At 39.3% G+C, this 19736-nt stretch overlaps 1 protein-coding gene across 1 annotated transcript in view; it reads right to left on the bottom strand.

Moving 5' to 3' along the window:
* The window catches only part of MAP3K21 (mitogen-activated protein kinase kinase kinase 21), a 57924-nt gene that overhangs the window by 17022 nt on the left and 21166 nt on the right, over positions 1 to 19736 (bottom strand). The window contains exons 3-5 of the mRNA XM_055233762.2: positions 14189 to 14337; positions 13096 to 13271; positions 5756 to 5996 (exon numbers count right to left, since the gene is read on the bottom strand). Of these exons, the coding sequence (XP_055089737.1) occupies positions 5756 to 5996; positions 13096 to 13271; positions 14189 to 14337 (566 nt within the window). The remainder of the gene's footprint in view (positions 1 to 5755; positions 5997 to 13095; positions 13272 to 14188; positions 14338 to 19736) is intronic.

The following is a 19736-nucleotide window of genomic DNA, read 5'->3' as shown; positions in this document are numbered from 1 at the left end:
AACAAATGATGGGACAATAAATACTAAGCACAGATCAGGAAACCAACATGGAACATGTGGAAAGCCACGGGTGAGAGCAGCAAAGATACAAGGCTGCATTTTAACAACACCTAAGATTCAGTGTGCTTCCAAGCTTCCAAAAACACCTAAATACTTCCACTTAAAAAGCACACTTTATGTTGTAAACAGAAAGAAAACATTCTTTCTTTTTTTTTTTTGGAGACGGAGTCTTGCTCTTATCGCCCAGGCTGGAGTGCAGTGGCGAGATCTCAGCTCACTGCAACCTTGCCTCTTGAGTTCAAACAATTCTCCTGCTTCAGCCTCCTGAGTAGCTGGGATTACAGGTGCCCACCACCACGCCCGTCTAATATTTGTACTTTTAATAGAGATGGGCTTTCTCCATGTTAGCCAGGCTGGTCTCGAACTCCTGACCTCAAGTGATCTGCCTGCCTTGGCCTCCCAAAGTGCTGGGATTACAGGTGTGAGCCACCACGCCCAGCCCACATTCTTTATCGTAAACATCCTTGTCCCTTTGAATTGGGAAAGGTTGAGTCTGTGCCAGCTAAACATTTAGGAAAACTAAAGCTGAATTGTTAAAATGCCTGTGGCCTGTGCTCAGAGTTTCTTTGTACTCACTAGAATAATGGTTCTCAAGATGCCTGGTCACAGCAGCTATAGTTCAATCACAGGCTTGAGTAAAACCTATCCTAGTATTTTTGCTGGCAATGTGAACATGTCACTAACGAAGCTAATTGCCTCAGTGGGAGGCTTCCATTTGCAGATGAAAAGCAATGTATTCTCTAAAGAATCCAGGTGAGGTTATATGCTCTCTCCCATCCACCCTTCTACTCACTCGCATACCTGTGGGGTAGATGGTTTTTGCAGGCTTTGGACACTTCTGAAGCAGTCAAAGGTAGAATGCCACTGCTTTAGCGACATACCAACTTTTGGAGGCTTTAAAGCTTTTGTCTTGTATTAACATGTCCAAAAAACACAACTTCAGTTAAAAGTAAACTTAAACGGAAGGAGCAATCAATATAGAGTACTCACAAAAGAGAAAGATGCACTAGGACCATGCTTTTTTCTCCTGCAAATTCCAAGAAAAATACTACATAATCACAAAGTATTGTTTAAAAATTATTATCCTAGATTAGTACCGTCTTACTTTTTAAGCATTAGTCCTCCTTATTTGGTAGCCAGCCATGAAGAAATTCCAGGAGGAAAAAAAAATCACGTTTGAGATTTCCATCACTAAGTCACCATAGCTATAAATACCCACAAGATTAAAAATGATCAGCAGTAATTCTCGAGGACAAATTACAAGAGAATGTAATTATTCATACTTAATACCAAATTTTTGAAAGATGTGCAGGCACAAATATTAAAGGCCAGCTTGGAGGACTCTTGAATATGTTTCGGAGAAATTCTCTAAGCTTATTATGCATAGGGAAAAGTCCTGCAAAAGGGGTTCAAGAAGTTGGTAACTCCACGAAAGGGCAGCATCGCTGTTCCATCTACCACTTATCAGATGTTTCTCCCTGAGCAGTGTGCCATTTAACAGTATTAGAATTTGTTTCTCTTCGTCTTTTTGTTGACCCATAAAAATTATACATATTTATGGGGTACAGAATGATACTTTGGTACTTGTTTACAATATATAATGATCGAGTCCGAGTAATTAGCATACGTATTACTCTGGGTATTGATCATTTCTTTGTGTTGTGAACATTCAATATCCTCTCTTCTGGCTTTTTGAAAATATAACAATAAATTATAGTTAACCATATTCACCCTACAGTATTGCAGAATACTAGAACTCATTCCTCCTACCTAGCTGTAATTTGGTATCCATTAACTAACCTCTCCGCAACCTCCCCTCCCCTCAAGCCCTTCCCACCCCAATAACCACAATTCTACTCTCTATTTCCACGGGCTCCATTTTTTTTCGCTCCCACATATATGTGAGAACATGCAGTATCCATTTTCTTGTACCTGACTTACTTCACTTAACATAATGTCCTCCAGGCTCATCCATGTTGCCACAATAGATAGAATTTTATTCTTTTTTATGGCTGAATAGTGTTCCATCAGGTAAACACACCACATTTTCTTCATTCATTCATCCATTGATGGACACTCAGGTTGATTCCTTATCTTCGCCATCGTGAATAGTGTTGCCATAAACATGGGATTGCAGACATCCCTTTGATAGACAGATTTCCTTTCCTTTGAGTAAACACTTGGTAGTGGAATTCCTGGATCATACAGTAGTTCTATTTTTAGTTTTTTTTTGAGAGACCTCCGTACTGTTTTCCACAATGGCTGTACTAACTTACACTTCCACTAGCTATAAATAGCCATAAGATTTAAAATGATCAGCAATAATTCTCAAAGACAAAATCACAAGAGAATGTGTGTAAGAGTTCCCTTTTCTCCACATCCTCACCAACATTTACTATTTTTCGTCTCTTTGATAACAGCCATTCTAACGAAGGTGAGATAGCTCACTGTGATTTTCACTAGCATTTCCCTGAGGATGAGTGATGCTAAGCATTTTTTCAAATGCTTGCTGGCCATTTTTACGTCTCTGTTTGAGAAATTTCTATTCAGTTCCTTTGCCCAATTTTAAATCAAATTATTTGTGTTTTTGCTGTTGAGTTATTCAAGTTCTTTGTATATTCTGCACTAGTCCCGTGTCAGATGAATAGTTTGCTAATGTCTTCTCCCATTCTACAGGTTGTCTCTTCACTCTGTTGATTGTTTCCTTTGCTGTGCAGAAGCTTTTTGGTTTAATATAGTCCCAATTGTCTATTTTTGTTTTTTGTTGCCTGAGCTTTTGAAGTCTTAGTCATAAAATTTTTGCCTAGGCCCATGTCCTGAATTGTTTCCCCTATTAAACAATACCAACTTAAAGAATTTTCTAGCAGATAATATTGAATGCAACTAACTCCCTTGATTTTAAGTTACACATGCTTGCTTTCTCTTCTATACTAAGCGGAATTCTTCAAGAAAAAAATAATTATTTTTATAGTTATCATTTCCCTTTTTGGATGTCTGTCCCATTCTAGGATATTGTACAAGTAAATATGTGTGCATGGAGCATTCTAATCAAAATTTCCATATTGGTACCAGTATTATTAATATTAAGATGATAATGTAGTGCCATCTTGTGGGCAGAAGAGGTAACTGTCATGCTAAAAATTCCAGAAACTAAATTTCATTCCTTGGTGATGGGTCAGGATTATAGCAGTAGATTTCTTGGTTATGTTTTAACTGGAATCTTTCATTAACTGCCAAAAAGTAAATAAATGTGTAACTAAAATTTCCCGTCTTCTCAGAAAAAGAAAAGCTGTATAATACCATCCGGGAATTTAAAAAAAACTCTGGTAAAAATAGTCAAATAATACTCAGTCTTCTTTGAATAAACTCAGAGTATTAGCTAAGGAATATTCGAGAAGAAAAGCAAGAGTGAAAATCTGACCTCAGGAATGCTAAGATTTTGATTTAATCATTTTACCACTGAAGAGTAAAGAATCATTGGAACGATTTTCATTTTTCTTCCAAATTTACTTCCCTTTCCATCAGATTCTTAATCCTTTCCACCTTCCCCAAAGTTTCCCAAGAGAAACAATAAATATTAATTTGGATAACATAATCAAATCACAGCTAGAAGAAAACTGACGTAACTGAAAAATGGAGAAGAAAACTCACATCTAGCGCACCTCTGGATTTTTCTTTCATCTATGTGTGAAGGCAGAAGCCTCATCATAGTCTATTCTCTATGGCTGACTGACATGTAAGACAGACCAGTCAGTGACCCTGCAAGCAACACTCCAGCTAAGAGAAAACATCAGAAGAGAGCCTGGAAAAGGACCTTACCCCGACCCCCAACCCCAGAGAGGTTGAAGGTAAAAGTGATAAGGATCCACAGTCTATTCTCACCCCATCAAACCAAATAATCAATAACATATATTGGATTCTCATGATGACCACCTCATACTAGCACTTTCCTTTCTTTTTTTTTCCTCTCTTTTTTTTTTTGAGACAGAGTCTCGCTCTGTTGCCCAGGCTGGACTGCAATGGCACAATTTTGGTTCACTGCAACTTCTAGCTCCCGGGTTCAAGAGATTCCCCTGCCTCAGCCTCCCAAGTAGCTGAGATTACAGGCACCCGCCCCTATGCCCAGCTAATTTTTTTTTTTTTTTTTTTGTATTTTAGTAGAGACAAGGTTTCACCATGTTGCCCAATCTGGTCTCAAACTCCAGATCTCAGGCAACCCGTCCACTTCAGCCTCCCAAAGTGCTAGGATCACAGGCGTGAGCCATCATGCCCAGCCTTCTTTCTCTTTTTTTTGAGACAGAGTTTCGCCCTTGTCACCTAGGCTGGAGTGCAATGGTGTTATCTTGGGTCACTGCAACCTCCATCTCCCAGGTTCAAGTGATTCTCCCGCCTCAGCCTCCCGAGCAGCTGGGATTACAGGCACCTGCCACCATGCCCGGCTACTTTTTGTATTTTTCGTAGAGACGGAGGGGGTTTCACCATGTTGGCCAGGGTAGTCTTGAATTCCTGACCTCAGGAGATCCACCCACCTCAGCCTACCAAAGTGCCGGATTACAGGCATGAGCCACTGCACCCAGACATCATACTAGCAATTTTCTGATCAACTGAGGACATCTGCAATAACCTAAATTAGTCACAGGATGCTGCAGGCTTTCTGGTGTTTCATAATACATGTTTTATAAGACAATTTATACACACTCGACATAAAACAAAACTGTCACTGTTGCACTTTAAATCAAATTACCATGCCATTAACAAACATCTTAGGAAAACACTAGAATCCGTCTGAGCACTCTAATATATAATACACATATCCATAGGCAGGTGTAGACATAGACACAGAGATATTTCATACGGATTCTGTAAAAGCAAAGTCTGCATTGCTCTGTCATCATCTTGCTCTGGTACTAGAAAGAATCACAAAATACTGTGGAGGTATTTGTTTTTTCCTTACAACAAGTAGAATCTATAATATTAAAGAACTTAATTTAGTGAATCAAGATATGTCTGCTATATTGACTGATATATTTTGATTGTCAGTCAATAATATCTATATGTATTGATTGATTGATATATTTTCTTTTCCCTTGAGTTTCTCCTAACGCATTACTAAAGTGATTTAGTAATCCTTGTATGTTGTTATCACGATGTTTTAAAAAGCTTCCCTAGATTTACTGGGTGATTTTTGTGCCTGAAGGATTTTAAACCTTCATGGGAAAGTACCTCAGGGTACTTGATACATTTTGCTGAAAGTGCTGACAACAATATCAGTGTCCCAGATACCAGATGACATCATAGATCCTTGTGGAAGCAATGAACTTAATGATGAAATATTAACAGTTTTGTTGTTTTGGATCTTCACAATGCCACATGATGTTGGTTCAGTACGCTCAGCTAAAACATGGTTCTGCTTCAATTTCAAAAGGAGTCAATAAGTTAATCCATCAATATGAAAGTACGCTGAGAGTTAGATCCTCGTGTGCTGTGACTACGATGTGCTCCTAATGCTGTTTCCTACATGGAATCTCATTAGGCCATTACAGTAGAACCATGAATCTAAGCCTGCAACTGAAGATACTCATTCACTGTTTTACAAAGTTACCCCCCATCTCTTTCTTGGTTCTGATGAACAAAGAAAACTGATTAAAAGGAGGATGCAGAAAAATCTTTCAAAAACATGAAAACAAGATCATACCTGAAGGTAAACTGATTCGATGTCCATCTTTGAACTTTAAACGACTTCTCTTAAACTTCCCCTTCCTCTTCTTTACCTTGGGCTTCTCCTGGTTTAGCTGGAATATTAGAATGTTAAGTTCCCGCTCCAGCACGTCGATCTCGCGCTCTGCCAGCTGCTGCTCCCGCCGCTTTAGCAGCTCCTCCTGAGACTTCTGCTGCAGAGCTGCCCGAGTCAGCTCCTCTTCCCGGGACCGCAGCTCCTGCGACAAAGATTCACACCCACCGGAATCATTCCCAGCAGGAAGAATGGAATTCCGTCCACGACACTACACTGGCGACCCCTGGGCCACGGGCTCCTCCTGTGCACAAAGAGAAGCTGAAATTCCCTCTTCCTCTGCTTAAGCCCTGGTCACTCAGGTCCTCATGGGACGAAGGTCTTTGCAGTCAGGACAATCCGGGCCCAAACCTTTTCAGTGGATTATTCACTTAGATGAAAGCCCAGGCCTCTGCACAAACGCCAATCTCCTCTGTTAGTTTTATGATCCTAAAAGAGGCATCATAAATTTTCTGCACTTGGTTTTTAACATTTCTCCCTCTTCGTCTCACCTGACACATAAAATATGCATTAACACAGGGCAACAAAGGGCAGATGTGAATGACCCATTTCAAAATAAAGCCAAAAGTTCAAGCTCAACTAACTAAAGCATAATTATTTTAGTTACACAAGACGGCAGTTCAGACGACTTAGAATTTCTTTAGGGTATTTACAACTTTGCTTAAGGAATAAAACATCTTGGTGGAGAGAGTAAGGGAGAAAATCAAGCTAAGGTGTTAGGAGTCTGTTGAAGGCCTGCTGGAAATGAAAATGAAGCCACCGCTAAAATTGCAAGCCAAAGGAAAATATATTCTGTATACGAAGAACTTTTCAGATCCCACCGATACGTGGAAATTATCACTTCATAACAGAGCTCAGGAGTTAGCTAATAAAAGTTCCTCTCTTATGATACTGATTAAAGTTAGACCTCCTCTTGGTTTTGGTTTTTGAAGTACTGAACTTCGGAGAAAATCTAAGAATTAAAAATACTTTTATTTCTATTAGGAAAAAGTATGAAACAGTAAAACTGAGGACTCTACAAAGTTTTAAAATTATCTCCCCATTTTTATTTCATTTCTATAAAGTGTTCTGTTCCTTACCAGTGACATAAATATTCTTTGTAGTGACATAAATATTCTTTGCTGAACTGCTTTCTATTCTAAATTACTTTGCTAAGAAATCAAGCACTCACATAAAAGTCAACACGTCTGCAAGCTTTTATTTACACTGCTCCAGACAAATTTAATCTTAGAATACCCTAATACCACAATCTTTGTTAGAAACTGCAGATACCTTCTCAGGTGGAGCTTTGGGCTATGAGCTTTGAGAGCTATGAGTACTGTGCAAACATTTCCTACTTTATATAAACAGGCCACACTTTAAATAGGCCCACCTCAACGATGCTGATCCATGAAAAAACACAGTAAGATTGGGGCTCCTGGAAGAAACTAGACCCAAACCAAGGGACTAGAATGCCATTCAAATCCACTAATACTTGGACTTTTTACAGACGGACTCAAAGAGTAATCTGAGCCTATCAGTACAATTATCGTAAAGAAAATAAACATGGAAGACCATCCTCCCACAAATAAGTGGGATAATATCATGAAAAGACTAGGGAGTGCTAATAATAAAGAAATGTATTTATTCAGATCAAACTGATTATGGATTTGGGGTAATTCTACCAAAGTGGACTGAAATTCAGTTTTGAAACTTTCTTTAAATTTATTTTTTTAAACAAATTTCACAAGCAAAACTGCAGGAGAAATGATTTATTTTAGACCAAATGGTGTTTAAATCACTTCAGCTAATATGTATCAGTTGGTTTTTATTTGTAGACCAGGTGGGTGTTTCTTCATTGCACTGTGTCAGATATAAATTATTATTTACTACTTGAAAAAAAGGGGAAAATGTTACATGTTAAAAAATCTGTAATCCATTTTTTAACTAGTGACTATTGTTCAACTAGTTTGTCCAAATTGGACATTTTACTATAGTGTATTTGGAGGCAGAGGATAATTTCCAGTCACCTTTCAATTTCTAACTCATTAAAACTTTTTGTTAAGATATTACTTTTCAGTGATGTTGATATCAATCCAATTAGCTATTGTTAAATGAGATGGCATGAGAAAGCGATCAGAACAGCAAATCCAATTAGGTTGTGTGTTGCTACGATAGTAATTGAATAAAAAACCATTTTTAATTCCAGGTCCCAAGCTAAATCATGAATCCCTGTGAACAAATTTGTGAATAATAAACAAAAAATCACTTGCCTAAGACTTCAGAAGAGAAAAAAATAAGATTGAAGAGAAAGCAGCAAAAGTAATCTTCCTTCTGAATAAATTTTAACATATTCAAAAGTAAATTTTAAAACTGGGGTATTAGAAGCCTTTGAATACTTCGAAAGTATGAGGCACAAAAACATTCTTTCGGTTGATGAGATTACTAGCAGTAATATTTGTTTAATTGCTTGGCACAGGCCACTCTGGTAATGGCAAATCCAGATCCCTGGCAGTGGCTGTTAATCATTAACGGTGGCATGCCTCTGTGTGGGGGGTCACAGACAGGTGCATGCACAAAATGCACAAATACAGACACACAGAGATAAGGAGCCAGGAGTTTAGGGAGGACCCAGTATCTACGGAGGCTACGGCTTACTGAATAATACAGACCACAACCAAGTTACTCACCATTAATTCCAAGTCTGATGCCTCCTACCTTAAGCAATCTGTGGACAAGAAAGGGAGATAGGGCACGTACACTATGCTTTTTACTTCATCAAAAAAGATGCAGCTGGAAACTTCTAAGCCAAAAAAAAAAGTATTATATATTCTTTAATTGTAAATCCAAAGGCTTACAGGGTACCATAAATGCTGTATTTCAAGGAACAATGCACAAAAATAAAATACAAAGTGAAAATAGACACTACTACATGGTAGCTCAAAAATCAACCAAAAAATAAATTACTACAAATCGCAAAGTAGAGAAAGAGCTGACATCCACCCTTGAAGCATGCTTTTATTTTAATACAACATATAATTACGAACTCACTGGAAATGCCTATATCTTCCAGTTTTATAAATAGTTGTCAATAATTAAAATACATTAAAATAAGGCCGGGCCTGGTGGCTCATGCCTGTAATCCCAGCATTTTGGGAGGCCAATGTGGGAGGATCACCTGAGATCTGGAGTTTGAGACTAGCCTGGCCAACATGGTGAAACCCCATCTCTACTAAAAATAAAAAAAAAAAATTAGCCGGGTGTGGTGGTGGGCGCCTGTAATCCCAGCTACTCGGGAGGCTGAGGCAGGAGAATCACTTGAACTTGGGAGGTGGAGGTTGCAGTGAGCCAAGACCGCACCACTGCACTGCAGCCTGGGTAACAGAGTGCGACTCTGTCTCCAGATAATAATAACAATAATAATTTTTTTTTTGAGACAGAGTCTTGCTCTGTCGCCCAGGCTGGAGCGCAGCAGTGTAGTCATAGCTCACTGCAGCCTCACCTTACCAGGCTCAAGCAGTCCTCTCACCTCGGCCCCCAACAATGTGCTGGGACTACAGCTGCAAGCCATCACACCCAGCCAGTAACTAATTGTGAGGAACATCATTTCCAAATTTTAGATTCTATGATTTGAAGCTTTATTTCTTTCTCAAACACTTCTCCTGCTCTTCAAAATCTTTTTCATTTTTGTAATTAAACACCTAATTTTAGAATTCCTGAAAACAATTTGGGTTAGTGTTAAAAAAAATTAGAGTCTTTCCTGTATTATTTTAAGTCAACAAAGTGCATAAAAGTTTCCAAGAAACATGTCAATGATATCGCTGGTAGTAATGCTTCAAACAACTGCAGGATGTCAAACCTATTCCAGTCAGTGGTGTTCCAGCCAGTTTTCCAAGAACGCCTGGGCTAGGGAAACTCAGTTTCTGTGAAAGGTCACCACTTTTTTTTTTCCTGAGACTAACACTTATTTAGCACTTACTAAGAGGCAGGGCTCTGGCTGCTTTGCGTACAGGACTCACTTAAGCCCTGCCCCAGCCCAGAGGGACACAGGGTTACAGTAATGGCTCCAACGATGAGGAGGTACAGAGTAACAAAGTCAGAGGCCTCAAAACCATCAGGCACACCTAGAACTTAAAGTATTAAAAAAAAAAAAAAAAACCATCAGGCACAAGAGCCCAAATGCCAACCGGGCTGTCTGGCTCAGAGTTCCTGGTCTTTACCACCACACTAGGCTGTTATTCTGGCATTCGCAAAAGACTTAATATTTTTATAAAGAGTTGGTGGTGGCTGGTGGGGGGTGAGGGAGGTCTATCATATTTTTCAGGATCCCATAGAGACTTCCCATTCAGTCTCGTCCTGGAGAAGGAAACAGGCGGTCACCCAAGCAGTCCATTTGTCTGCCAGCCAGCTCCAAGGGCTAGCAAGTCGTTGACTTAGAGACCAGATTGCCATTCCTGCAGCATTCACCCAGAAGTCAGTCCTACTGCGTAACTCTGGAATAACATGCAACTGGTTTCTTCTCTCCCTACTTGAAAGTCTTCCCCATGCATGGGCAGTCCCAGCGGTCCCCACCCCCTTGTGTGCTGTGTGTTCTTCCTGTTCTCAGACTCCCAGGCTCCCCAATCCTCTCCCATGCCATGCCGGGAGGCTCCTTAAGACATGTTGCTCGCAGTCAGACGCAACTCCGTGGGTTTGAGCAGAACAGGGCAGATGGGATTGGTGCTTCTCCTTGATGAACTCTTAAGTACTCATTAGTGGTGTCACGGCCTTACATTGCATTTACCTGTTGTGCATTTTTCAATGTAACCAAATACTGAAAAATCTAAGGGACAGAGTGAATTACCTATATGTCTACTTTTAAAAATGACTTTAGAAGAAGTTGATTAGAAGAAGGCTGGTCTCAAACTCCTGACCTCAGGTGATCCACCTGCCTTGACCTCCCAAAGCACTGGGATTACAGGTGTGAGCCACCACGCCCGGCCATTAGTCTTTCTTAAATGTTATGTATAGCTCACATTTGTTTCAATGTTTAATATTAGAAGGGCTTTGGTCTTTATTTCAAAGTTTGGAGATGTGTTTGCGACCAGAAATATGTCGTGGGAACTTAACTGTTTTCTATCAATCAGCCTATAGTAAAATTGGTTTCATTATACATCATTTCATTTATAGTCACAGTTTCCAACAGCCTATCCACAACATTGAGTGAGGACTTACTGAACTATACATTTTCCCATTGCATAAGAATACAATAGTTTAGGCATCTATTCCCCTGTTAATGGATATTCAGGTTGTTTTAAGCTTTGCACTATTACAAATGATGCCTAAGTGAACAACTTTAAGCATGTTTCCTTGGGCACATGTGTGAGTTTCTGAAGAATCTATGAGTGAAAGTGGAACAGCTGAGTCATATGCCTCTATTACAGCGTAAGATTCATAACAGGAATAATAATATGTATATACTTTAAAATTCATTGCTCACTTTCAGGCCGGGCGCGGTGGTTCACGCTTGTAATCCCAGCACTTTGGGAGGCCGAGGCGGGCAGATCACGAGGTCAGGAGATCGAGACCACAGTGAAACCCCATCTCTACTAAAAATACAAAAAAATCAGCCGGGCGTGGTGGTGGGCGCCTGTAATCCCAGCTACTCAGAGAGGCTGAGGCAGGAGAATGGCGTGAACCCAAGAGGCGGAGCTTGCAGTGAGCCGAGATTGTGCCACTGCACTCCAGCCTGGGCGACAGAGCGAGACTCTGTCTCAAAAAAAAAAAAAAAAAAAAAAAAATTCATTGCTCACTTTCAACAATAATAATAATAATTGCTCATTAAAACAGTAATAATAATGATAATGGCCACTATCTTATTAAAATAGACATCAGGCATATATTAACAAACTGTACTTAGGTTCATTAATGCCTGCCATGTACTGAGTCCCATGTTCAATGCTACGTATGTAAATGAACAAGAATGGAAAAGCATAGTTCATGAACTTATTATCTAGCAGAAAGGACAGATCAAGAACAATTACGTCAGCAAGTATTAATACAGTATGACTTATGCCATGATAAGGGAAGCACAAGACACTCTGATCACCCACAGTTTACCCAGTGGAGTAGAGTAGGGGAGGGAGCTATCAGGGACTGAGAATGGAGGGGCCACCTTTCATGAAGTGGGCACAGAAGCTAGGGAGGAAACAGGATCTTCAGCAGAGGAAAGAACATGTGCCAAGGTTACAGGTCAGGAGCATGACATCATGGGGACTGGGAGAAATTCAGTATGGCTGGGGACAGAGGCAGTGGAAATGTAAGGCAAAATATGTAAGGAGAAAGGGAGTGAACGTGGCAAAAACGTGGGCAATGGAAGCAAGGCTGATCAGATTTGCATTTTAGAAGGAGAAAGGGACAGATGACAGAAGCAAGGCTGGACAGAGAGTGACCAGTAAGGATGCTCCAGCAGCCATGCTGGTGATGAGTGAGGTTGGCAGGGATTAGGGCAGAAAATTGCCACTGATGGTCTTTGTCACACAGAAGACCACAGGAACATTGCAAAAAGACCCTTGAGACTGGGTACCCGGGAGAACAGTGATCCCATTATCACAAATAAGGGAAAGAAAGAGGGAAGGCACAGGGGGAGTCGGGGGAGCTTCTGCTTCAATGTCTGGCTTCAAGAGATTATATGGAGCCTCTTTTAAAAACTTGTCAACAAGGTCCAAATCCCTAGCCTGGTATTCAAAGGATCATTCAAGGGTACAAACGCCATATCCATCTCTGAGTTCTGGGACTCTGGCACTGTGCCAGCATGTAGTAAGAAAAATGGCATAACACTGAAACTCAAAACAATCTCCCACAGACACGTTCTTAAATCGCATTTTTAAGAAAACATTCTGTATTTCGGGGAATGCCTATGACATACTTTGTATTAATTTCTATGCCAGCATGCCAAGAGATAATGGGGAAGGGAGACAAATAAAATGATAAAATAATGACAATAAAGAAGCTGATTAATGCATACAAAGTGTCTATTATGCTATTCGCTCTCTCTCTTTTTTACTTTGAAAATTCCTCTAATAAAAGGGTATTTTCCCCAATTATACATATTGAGTACACTTCTGTTTTGTTTTTGTCTTATTTTTAACCTGAAAGAAGGTGAGAATCAACAAATATTGATATCTAAAAATATTTTCGAATAATGCTAACAGTGGTTCTTGCCTCATATTTTCCATAATTTTCATAAATTTGAGTACGTTATGCTATTTAAGAATTTCTCTCACCTTTTCCTTTGTTCTCAACTCGTCAAACATTTGTTGAATTTCTAGTTTCCAGTCATCTTGCATGGAATGAAAAGATTCTTGAGGCATCTCAGTCATCACTGCCCCTTCAATAGCAGTCAACTGTTCAAGAATTAAGGCAAACGATGGACGAATATGAGGGTCTTGTTCCCAGCATTCTAAAATAAACAAGAATCACATTAGTTCCATCTCTCAACACAGTTCAGATTATCCCCAAGACATCAGATTTGCTAAGAAATGTTTTACACTGAAGTGTATTTCAACTTAACATTTGTCATTCCAAACTGGAAGCTTCCATTTATAGTGTCTGCTCCTGAAGATTTTAAGAATCCATTGGTAATAGTTTGAATAGTTTATTTTACACAGTGTCCATGTCACAGGCATGCATAATAATGACTGTTAGAGAAGGCTGTTGCTGTCTATATTATACCGCATTTAATAAATGGATGTGTGCTTCCCATGCTTTACTATGGATACCACGTTTCAGGGGGTTAAGCCACCATAACCAGATGATTTACTGATATGGAGTCATGTAACTCAAACAAAGCCTTTAAAATGTTATATCCACATGAGAAGTTCTAAAAAAAAAAAAAAAAAAAAAAAATAGCCTAACAATGAAGGAAGGCAGCTTGCAGCTTACAAAAAGAGTTAACAATTTTGAAAGATAAGGATCAAATAGACATGATCCTGGCAAAATCACGCCTGTTAAGACCATAAGGCATTACTGATCACTGATTCACATTTAAAATAGCAAATTTGGAGCCAATTCAATACTGTATTTGAACTCTACTCATACACCTAGTGAAAATGTTACTACTTTTCAGTTGAGTTTAATACATAAATAAGTCACTGATAAAACTGGATTGTATGTAAGCTACTTAGTTCATCAAAACTTTACCAGACATTGCAGATCAAAGGCTACGTTTCTAATTCTTGAAATACTAGGCTTACTTAAAAGTACTTGAAAATTAGAGTCACAGAAATTGCTTTTTTTGTTTTTTAAAAAATGATATTCTAATGACAAATTCTTGCCCCCACAAAGACACACACACACACACACACACACACACGATACCTTTCATGAGCTTGGCAAACGGCTCAGGGCAGGTGGATGGAATGGGCAAAGTGAGTTTATTGACTGCTACCCCATAAGCCACGGCAAGGCCATCAATGCCCCGATAGGGGACTTCTCCCGTGAGCAGTTCCCACAGCAGCACTCCATAGCTAGAAAGCAAGGATTTCATATGTTCAATGGGCTAAATGGTGTCTTTTCCTTATGACACACTTAGTGAGATAAACCCTTCAGTACCTTCATCCATTCCTAATAGGACACTCTTTTCCAGAAAAGCCCCTAAGTGGCTGACATCCAAAGGTGGGAGGTGGATTCTTCCCATCAACGATTCAAACACATGTAAATACGTTTCATCCCAGAAATCAAGTATGCATTCATTCTAGGAATTAAAGCTACTTCACGAATAGGAAAGCGTAAGAGCAGTACACAATTGAATTAAACAGGGTCCAGAACCAGGTCACACTTTAGGAGTAATGTGGCTGTTTTGCTGTTTCTCTTTCCATCTCATTTTTCCCACACTTAAATAAAACCTCTTGAGGATTATTAGGACACTGAAAAGCACAGCCCCACAGAGATCTCATGGTGCATGCCACAGGGCTGACATGGAATCATGTTGATTAACTATTTTTAAATAGTTTTTTGAAACTGTTTATCTTCCTGCCTCTCTCTTTATATTTAGATGTGTTACTAATGTTTCTACCATATTGCTGAACAGTAAAGAACAGAAAGACATCAGTGTGGGCCCCCTTACACCTGCTGGCAGGACATACGTCTCTTTTTTGTAATGGAGGAAGCCAGGGTGAAATGGGAATAAAAAACAAGGCACAACTGCAGTCCCTGAGTTCTCCAAAGCATCATCACATGTGATGCAGATGCAGCCACAAACAAGAACAAGCAAAGGCACAGAAGAGGATTTCTACATGAATGTTTACCATGAAGGGCCGAATTTCACTACACATCCATACCACATCCGTACCACAGACTGATACCCCAAATTCAATTTAGTACACAGGGACATAGGCACGAGCCTTCTGCATTGTATATATTTATTCTCTTCTGCTATCCAAGTCAGTACCTTAGTTTTCTCTTATTCTTCTTCAAAACATAAAGTATACGCAGATATCTTTTGTTAAGTAAATTTAAAGAATGAGAGTCACTCCAGAGGATTCACTTGACTTCAAATTGAACCACATAAGCATATAAGTAACACTGTCTTGTCAAAATTGCCGGGCACGGTGGCTCACACCTGTAATCCCAGCACCTTGGGAGGCTGAGGTGGGTGGATCACCTGAGGTCAGGAGTACAAGACCAGCTTGGCCAGCATGGTGAAACCCTGTTTCTACTAAAAATACAAAAATGACCCGGGCGGGGTGGCGCGTGCCTGCAGCCCCAACTACTCGGGAGGTTGAGGCAGGAGAATCGCTTGAACCTCAGAGGCACAGGTTGCAGTGAGCCAAGATCACGCCATTGCACTCCAGCCTGGGTGACAGAGCAAGACTCAAAAAAAAAAGACACAAAATTACCGCCAGATAATAGGAATAAGTACCCCTGTTTTAACGCACTGTCGGATGGCTATAGTTAGCAATAATATATTATATAGTTTCAGATAGCTAGAAGAGAGGGTGTTCCCAACACAAACAAAGGATAAATGTTTGAGATAAAGGATAAGCTAATTACCCTGATCTGATCACCACACATTGTATGTATTGGAACATCATCATGTACCCCATAAATATGTACAGTTATTTCAATTAAAAAATAAAAATAGCTGGGCATGGCAGTTGACACCTGTAATTCTAGCATTTGGGGAAGGTGAGGTGGGCAGAATGCTTGAGTCCAGGAGTTCAAGACCAGCCTGGGCAATATGGTAAAACTCGTGTCTAAAAAAATACAAAAATTAGCTGGGCATAGTGGCAGGTGCTTATGTAAGTCCCAGCTACTCAGAAGGCTGAGGTGGGAAATCACTTGGGCCCATGTGGATGAGGCTGCAGTGAGCGCTGTGACTGCACCACTGCAGTCCAGCATGGGCAGCAGAGCAAGACCCTGTTTCAAAACTAAATACATAAAATAAAAATTAATTTAAAGGAACAGTCATATTTGGTTTCCTTTTAAATTCTACTAATATAACTAATGAAGCTCTATTCCCTTTCCTAATCTTTTAAAACCTCATTAGCTTTAACTTTTTTTAAAATGTGAAATTTAGAAGCCACTGAATTATTTCTTACATGTTGGTTATACATAACCTTTTTTTTTTTTTTTTTTTTTTGAGATGGAGTCTCGCTCTCGCTCTGTCACCCAGGCTGGAGTGCAATGACGCAATCTCGGCTCACTGCAACGTCTGCCACCTCCCAGGTTCAAGTGATTCTCCTGCCTCAGCCTCCTAAGTAGTAGCTGGGACTACAGGCACCCGCCACCACACCCAACTAATTTTTGTATTTTTAGTAGAGACAGGGTTTCACCTTATTGGCCGTGCTGGTCTCGAACTCCTGACCTTGTGATCCACCTGCCTCGGCCTCCAAAAGTGCTGGTATTACTGCTCACAAGCTATTTCTCCACTCACAAGGCCCTTAAAGCTGATCTTCAGTGAACTCTTCTATCAAATAATAGTGAGATCCACTCTACAATCTCAAAACATTGTTTTATTTCAAAAAGGAAATAGACAATATATATAATGTACAACTTGTAAATTATACAATGCTGTAACTGTTAGCTAAAATTAAAATCATTATTTTCCAAAGCTTATGTGTTTCCTTTTGATAATTTTCTTAAAAATTATCTACATTATAGTTAATTATAGGAGACGCCTTCATAATTTCAAAAATAAGTAAACTTAACTCATAGATCATTCAACAAAAACAAAAAAAACTTACATAGAATAACTAAAATTGTCTAAATTCAAAGAAATTCCTATTAACAAATAACAAAACTAAAAAAATAGCAATATAACTCTGCTTCTTGCAAGTTGCAGGAAATGAATAATCTAGGATGGATCATTTTTCCAGAGAGAGGAGGGCTTATCCCATGAAAAACCAATGTGAAAAAAAATGTAACTATTTCAATGGAACTACTTCTAAAGTATAGTACACATTTTTCTCTTCTCTTAAACCAGGTAGAAGATAGTATAATGAAGCCCTCTCCTGAGAACTCAAAATTGTAATGACTCAGGGCTGTGGTGTCGGGAGTCATGGATCTCAGCCCTGGACCTAAAATCTGCTTCTTAGTAGTTTTACAACTCTAAGCAAATTTCTTAACTTCTCTGTGCCTCGGCTACTTAACCTGCAAAACCAGAATAAGAGCTGTAAAAATTAGATAACAATATCTAAGTGCATAAGACAATTACTCTGTAGCACAGTAACTGTTAGAAGGAAGGGAGGAGAAGAGAAGAAAATCAAGAAATATAAAATCACCAATCCCTAGCACTGCATAGGTAAAGCCATGCTTTTTGAATGAAACTTTTTTTATGGAAATATCATCAAAAGAGACTTTACAGCAATGGTATCTATAATTCAAAGAGATGACCTGCCCTGCTCTTGCCCATCCGGATATCCTACAATGTGCTTTTGTATATGAATGGGTTCTGGAGATATGCAGAAATGTTTGACCCTACAACTAAGCGGTGCCAGGGATCGGTAGTTTCTCAGTTTTTTTCATAATACAGTCAGCTCTCCACATCCGCAGATTCAAGCAACCAAGTGTGGAAAATATTCAGAAAAAAATAACAATAAAAAATGACAATACAACTTTAGAAACAATACAGAATGACAGCCATTTACACCACATTCACATTGTATTAGGTAATAATAAGTAATCTAGAGACGCTTTAAAGTACACGGGAGGATGTGCACAGGCTATATACAAACACTATGCCTTTTTATATCAGGGACTTGAGCTAATTAGAAGAGGGGAGAGGGATGCCAAGCTAGTAACAGGAAAAAACCTCAGGTGAAAAGTAGGTAATGGAAACAAAAACACATTAAATGCAGAGGACCATCTGTATCTTTCGCTTTTTTTTTTTTTTTTTGAGACAGAGTCTTGCTCTGTCATCAGGCTGGAGTGCAGTGGCACGATCTCGGCTGCCTGCAACCTCTGCCTCCAGGGTTCAAGTGATTCTCCGGCCTCAGCCTCCCAAGTAGCTGGGACTACAGGCGTGCACCAGGACACCCAGCTAATTTTTGTATTTGTAGTAGAGACGGGGTTTCACCATGTTGACCAGGATGGTCTCCATCTCTCGACCTCGCGATCTGCCCACCTCGGCCTCCCAAAGTGTTGGGATTACAGGCATGAGCCACCATGCCCGGCTGGTATCTTCTGCTTTTAATGAAAATTAGATCATCGCACTTTGTAAATAAATCAATTTTGAGAGGTGACTTCTCTAGAGAGTGTGTGGGGCTTAAAGGCCCATATTTTGGTTGGTTTTAGCAACTTTCTTCTCCTTTTTTTCTTTTCTGCTTACTTCTTGATTCTCCCCAATGTTTACGATAGACAAGGTTGCTACAGAGCATGACCGCACAGCATTCGTATACCCGGTAATTACATAGTTTCTAATAAAAGCATAGTTTGTAATAAGATCTCATAGCCTTAAGATACATTAATTTGAATGTAAAATTGATTTATGATGTATTTTAATAGTTTTCAGAGTCTTGAAGTATAATACCTTAAAAAGATAGCCAATGTCACTTATGTAATTTGATATTTTCATATGGTTAGAAAATTACTAAATTACTAAATTACTAAAATTAGTCATTAACTCAATGAAAACATATTTAACGGTTTATAAAAACACACATGCTCAGCCTTCACCAGTAGAGAGTCTAATTCATCAAGGGGTGAGGCTCAAGCACTTGTATTTTTCAAACTGGCCCTAAGACACTATAGAACCCCTGATCCAACTGATAAATATCTTAGAAGCTTTAAGTAGAACAATTAAACCATAATTTTAAATGCAGAAGATAAGCTTTAAATGGAAGGCAGTTTTATGGAACTTTTACTGACAGGGGTCTCTGCCACTGACTTCATGTGTGAATTTGAGGGACTAACTTCTAGTGTATCCAAAGATTTAAAAGGAAAAACAATTTTTGTTGAGCATGAATTTGAGAGCCAGGCAGATCTGGGTTCTTAAAAGGTTCCAGCACTTACAAGTACTGGACTCTTCGCAAGTATTTTTCTCTCTCATTCCTAGTTTTCTTTTATGTAAAAAAAGCAAAAAAACAAATAATAACAAAATCCTAAAATTGTAATTTTAATCATGAGATACCACTTTACACCTACAAGGATGGCCCGAATCAAAAGGTCAGATGACAAGTGACTAGGAAGATGGAGAGAAATCGGAACCCTGACACTCTACTGGTGAGAATAAAAAAAAGAAGGGGCGGCCACTTTGGAAAACAGTCTAATGCTTCCTCAAAGGATTAAACACAGAATTACCATACGGCCGAGCAATCTCACTACTCCTAGATATATAGTCAAGGAAACTGAAGACACACGTTCTCACAAAAATGTGTTCAGGAATGTCTGTTATCAGTTGTATTTGCAATCGCCAAAAATTGGAAAC

Source organism: Symphalangus syndactylus, chromosome 19, assembly GCF_028878055.3.
Source record: "Symphalangus syndactylus isolate Jambi chromosome 19, NHGRI_mSymSyn1-v2.1_pri, whole genome shotgun sequence".
Classification (NCBI taxonomy): domain Eukaryota; kingdom Metazoa; phylum Chordata; class Mammalia; order Primates; family Hylobatidae; genus Symphalangus; species Symphalangus syndactylus.
Note: the sequence above shows the minus strand (reverse complement) of the source record. Positions and strands in the feature narration are given on the sequence as shown.